The sequence below is a fragment of the Cnephaeus nilssonii genome (genome assembly GCF_951640355.1).
Source record: "Cnephaeus nilssonii genome assembly, chromosome: X".
NCBI lineage: Eukaryota > Metazoa > Chordata > Mammalia > Chiroptera > Vespertilionidae > Cnephaeus > Cnephaeus nilssonii.
In genome coordinates, this window is record NC_137071.1 from 13,901,080 (window position 1) to 13,906,542 (window position 5,463).

General features: G+C 47.8%; 1 protein-coding gene across 1 annotated transcript; it reads left to right on the plus strand.

Moving 5' to 3' along the window:
* Window positions 1-1,598: 1,598 nt before the first annotated feature.
* On the plus strand, window positions 1,599-2,624 carry LOC307096103 (melanoma-associated antigen B1-like; the record flags this gene model as incomplete). The annotated part of the gene is made up of 1 exon (XM_079765663.1): window positions 1,599-2,624. The coding sequence occupies one exon, from the start codon at window positions 1,599-1,601 to the stop codon at window positions 2,622-2,624; it is 1,026 nt and encodes a 341-aa protein (XP_079621789.1).
* Between the last annotated feature and the right edge of the window lie 2,839 nt (window positions 2,625-5,463).

Below are 5,463 nucleotides of genomic sequence, written 5' to 3' on the forward strand. Positions count from 1 at the left end.
GTAGAAGGAGGTTGTCCAGTTCCTGGGAAGACTGAGGGAGAGTGGGCAAGGTAGGGGCCTTGGTGGGAGGGGCTGATAGAAGGAGGATGTCCAGGTCCTAGTAAGTGTCATGGAGAGTTAGGTAGGCAGGGACCATGCTGGACGGGGCTGGGAGAAGGAGGATGTCCAGGTCCTGGGAAGACTCAGGGAGAGTGAGGGAGGTGGGGCCTTGGTGGGAGGGGCTTGGAGAAGGAGGATGTCCAGGTCCTGGGAAGACTCAGGGAGACTGAGGGAGGTGGGGCCTTGGTGGGAGGGGCTGGCAGGGGGAGGATGTCCAGGTCCTAGTAAGTGTCATGGAGAGTTAGGTAGGCGGGGGCCATGTTGGACGGGGCTTGGAGAAGGAGGATGTCCAGGTCCTGGGAAGACTCAGGGAGAGTGAGGGAGGTGGGGGACTTGGTGGGAAGGGCTGCAGAAGGGGAATATCCAGGTCCTGGGAAGACCCAGGGAGAGTGAGGTAGGTCGGTGCCTTGGTGGCAGGATCTGGCAGAGGTAAAATGTCTATGTCATGGGAAGTCTCATAACCACTGTTGCGACCAGGGACCCCATAACATGCAGGCACCTCAGAATCCCTAAATACTGCCATTCAAATAGGCCCTGGCATTTGTCAGCAGAAGTGCCACTTAATTCCTGCTCAGGGGTTAGGCAGTGGAAGGCTTTCACCTGAAAAGCACTTTCACAACACAGTAGAGGGAGTCATGCTAGATACACCTCTAGGGGGCAAACAGGATTGATGTGAGATCCTGGGGTTACCTCTTATAAGGGGGCCTCCATTTGATTGGTGCATCCTCCATTTGGGAGAAGACAGGCAAATGCAGCTAGACCATGTCAAACTCAGTTCCTCCTCTGGCTCCCGGGTACCCATTGACCTCAGTGTAAGGTAAGCCACAAGCATAGACCCAGAGGACCCTAACTCTTCCAGTGCCCAGCGGAAAAACTACAATGCACTGAGAAATGACCCATCCTGAACAGGTGATGAAGGTGAAGATAACGGCAGAAAGTGGGGCTCTGAGGCACTATTTGGATACCAGGTGAGGTGTCTGGAGGAGGACTGAGGAACCTAAAAATGCAGCACAGAGAAGTCTCATAGAGATGTCAGTTTTGGGTGCCCCCTGCCAGAAGCAGCATCTCAACACAAACTTGTTGCATGGAGGTTTGAGTGTCACCTTCAGAGCAAGAGCAGGTAGTAGGGGCCAAGGTCTTGCCAGCAATTAACTTAATGATCTTGAATGGGAAATGAGAGCACTCCTCAAACCCAGGGTCCTGTATACCCCCCACCAGCCCCGTAGTCACCTAGGGAACACCCAGGTAGGATTTGGTGCCTCTCACTAAGGCACACTCTAACTTCCTCTGCAGGGTCTTAGGGCAGAGACTGGGCAGAACAGGAGCCCTATGGGTTCCTGGGGCACTGCCCTCAGACTTACCATACATGGCCTGGGTAAAAGCCCAGGTGCAATGTCCCTGCTGAGAGTGCACATGCCATCTCACTCTCCCTCCTCCAGGTGCCAGCATCACCTCCTCTCCTACTACAAGGGTGCCCGCGGTCCCTGACCAGTGTCCTCATGCCTCGGGGAAAGAAGAGTAAGCTCAGAAGAGAGAAACGCCAACAGCCCCTGAATGAGACTCAGAGTCTCAAGGGTGCTCAGGCCACAGCAGGGGAGGTTGAAGAACCCCCCTCCTCTCCTCCCAATGATGATTCTCCCTCAAGCTCCCCTGCACCTAATCCATCCCAGGAGCCGCAGGGAGCCACAGCCACTAGCTCTCCTGAGGCATGTGTGGCTTGCCCTATATTTGATGCCATTGCCAAGATCCAAGCTGAGGAAAGTGCAAATGCCTCCCAGGCAGCAGCTTCAGCTCTGCAGGCTCGCAAAGATCCTCTAAGCAGGGAGGTGAGCAAGGTGATGCAGTTCCTGCTTTTGAAGCTGAAAAGGAAGGAGCCCATCACTCAGAACGCACTGCTGAAGTTTGTCAAGAGGAAGTACAAGGAGCACTTCTCGGAGATCCTCAGGAGAGCCTCTGAGCGCATGGAGCTGGTCTTTGGCCTTGAGTTCAAGGAAGTCAATCCCAAGAACCACACCTATGCCTTTTTCAACAAGCTGGGCCTCCCGATTGAGGGAGACCTGAGCAGTGATGAGGTCTTGCCCAAGACCCCGATTGTGATGGTGATCCTGGGCGTGATCTTCATGAATGGCAACATCGCCACTGAAGAGGAGATCTGGAATTTCCTGAATGTGTTTGGGGTCCAGCCTGGGAAGAAGCATGTCATCTTTGGGGAGCCCAGGCAATTCATCACCAAGGATCTGGTTCAGCAAAAGTACCTGGAGTGCCGCCAGGTTCCCGACAGTCATCCTCCCTGCTACGTGCTCCTGTGGGGCCAAAGAGCCCACACTGATATCAGCAAGATGAAAGTGCTGGAGGTGCTGGCCAGAATCTTCAACAAGGCCCCCACTGCCTACCCAATCCTGTATGATGAGGCCTTGAGAGATGAGGAAGATAAAGCATGGTTGAGAGCCGCAGCCATGGTTGGCTCTTTTACCAAGCACAGGGCTCCTTCCCAGGCCAAGTCCAGCAGCTGCTCCCACACCTAGGGAGACATGAGGCAGCCTTTTCAGGTTATGTTTGAGGAGCGCAGTCAACCTTCTGAATAGTAGAGTAGTGGGCTCTGGAGAGAACAAAATGTTTATGCGGTTGGGTTTCTTTTTCTTCTGCAGATGACTAATTTTTAGGGTTGTGTGTAGTTTCAAAAGTTGTTCCTTCTAAATAAAGGTTTATTTGCTTCAGAATCTAAGTTTATTAATGTCATGGATGTCACATTTATTAAAGATGAAGTTTAATATTAAGAGTTTTGTTTATTACAAACTGATTGAAAAGCCTCCAATATGTTCTTTTTCCTATGGTGTCAGGCATAGGAATAGAATTTTTGCTGGGCTTAGGAAAATATTTGGGATAACAAAATGGAGAAACAAAAGTAAAGGCTGATTAATTCTTAGTGTGCTTTATTCTCCTTGTTCTTTTCTTTTAAAATTAAATAGCATATACCTGGATTTGCTTATCTCCTTCAAAGTTTTTGAGAAAATAAATCCTAATAAATTTGAATTCTTGCTCATGTCTTTTCTTTCCCCCTCCAGCATTAATAGATCATCTGCTCTTTGGAAATGTCTAAAATTACTAGCGATGGTAAGAAAAAGAAGCCTAATAGCCACTGCCCATAAAATTAGAGTTTATCAGCAGCATTAGTCATAGAAGGCAAATCGTGTCATTCAATGTAAGAAATAAGCAAATGACAAGTAACAGAAGAGGTGTGGAAGACAGCACCTTATTGCCCTTCATGTGATCAAGGCAATGTTGGGCCTTGGAAATCTCCAGTCCCTGAGGTTGTGGGGGGAAGGTAATTTTCAGTTGGGCTGCATGATATGCTGGATGAAGTTGAGGAATTTTGAAGTAGGGGCCAAACCCTCAGGTAATAGGTCTTAGATTTGTGAGACTAAGTCTGGAATGGAAAACAGATCTGAAAGGTTACCTTGGGATGTGGGAAAGGCTGAGAGAAAGCTTCACCTGAGGCCAGACTGGAAGGGGTCCAATCCACTTGCTCCAGGGCAGGAGAACATACTGCTCAAACTAGGTGTTTTGAGCAAAGGATGTCTAGAGTGTTTCTAGAAATAAGTGTGATATCGCTACAAGTGAGATGCCAAGGAACCACTGGAAAATCCCGCTTTTAATTGCCTGGGAGAGCCAGATCTCACTCCATGAAAATGGTACTTCATGTAGAGAATTTGACTTTCACCTGACAAAAAGTAAGTGTGGGCTCTATTTATGGTGACAATGAAATTCATAAAATTAAGGCTGGTTTGCATGACAAGTTGTTGGTCCTTGGAGCTAATGAACCTTGGTTTGCATCTTGCTAGAGAAGATATCCCCACACTCTTATCAAACAACAAATGCTCTGTAGGGGAAATTCTACTTAGGTCCACTTGGTAGCAACATTTTGCCTGATGTGGTTTTCTACCTTGTATATAGTTCCATGTTCTGTAATAGAGCATAGAAATTAAATTTTGTGAGCAAAGGTTGTTATTATCTGGGGTCAAAGAATCTTAGTGATAACTGCCATGCATTAAAAGCACCAAATTTGCCTAACACTGTTCCAGAAGGTTTATATTCATCACAAGTGAATAGCCACAGTCCTGTGTGAAAGACTACCAGACTCATTTTGCAGATAAAGAACATGGAATAGTCTCACTTTCAAGGCTAAAACTGACCGAGCAGGAGTTGTGAATGGCTCTGAATTCCTCTAGAGCACATCCTATTGCAATCCTTCAAGTCTGTGGTATACCACATGCCACTTAATTCATGTTCCTTCTCTGGATTTCAAAATGTACTTCTGTCAAAAAGCAGGACTTCATACTCAATATATTGAATTGAAAAACACAGCCCCAGGAACAAGCAATAAAATGACCAAAATATATGTGAGATATGAATTAAGAAAGAAAAAGATGGTAGTCAGTGATAATATCAAAATCTACAAGGCAAATATCAGTAAACCACTAAAGCACAGGGGATCACAAAGTCATTTGGCTCAGCCTCTATCCTGTAGAGTAAAACTCTTAGAAGCAAATTTAGCTAAGAGGCTAAGTCTGGCTAGTGAAAGGAAGAAAAGGTCAGTGTGTTTTCTCTGACAGCACATCACTTGTCCTCTGCTCCCTGGCTTGGCTGCAGTACCTCCATCCCAAAACACTCCTGGCACAAAACCATCCTATCCTCGGTTTACAATAGAGACACTAGAAAATAATTCTCAAGGGTATGACATTTCTAAAAAGGCTTTTCATAGGACGGACAGGAGTCAAGAGGAGGATTCTGATGAGGACAGGGGAGCCACAGAGATATTGCCTTATGTCTGCTCTCAGACCCAAAAGGCCATATAATGGCTGTCACATTGAGCATCCCCTCACTAATTTTCACGGTTCTCAGGGACATGAGAGCTTTGGTGTACATGGGTGATGTTAAGGTGAAAGAAAGAGGAGTTCCAGGGGCTTGCCAGGAGTCAAGGGAAGGATCCTGAGTGAGGACTAAGGATACACCCTTACCCTGAACAGACAGGCCCCACGGATCCTGAATCCTGATGTCACCCCTGGATGGGCACTGGCAGGAGAGCCTCATGTGCATTCCCTGACCTTTCCTTCCATGGCTCCTCAGGAGGGGAGGGCATTGGCCTGCAGCTGTGAGACCTAGGTGAGCGCAGGAAGAGGATCTAGGCCCTGCCAGAAAACAAGGGCAGAACCATGAATTACAGCTCTGGGGAACATAGACACTAAGTCCATGAGGGGACACAGAGACTTCCCAAGCCATTATCCCTAAGATTCCTTAGGTAAGGCCCTTAGACGAATTCTGTAAGGAGGGTGTCAGAGATGTGAGGGCCTTGTTCTGAGGGGA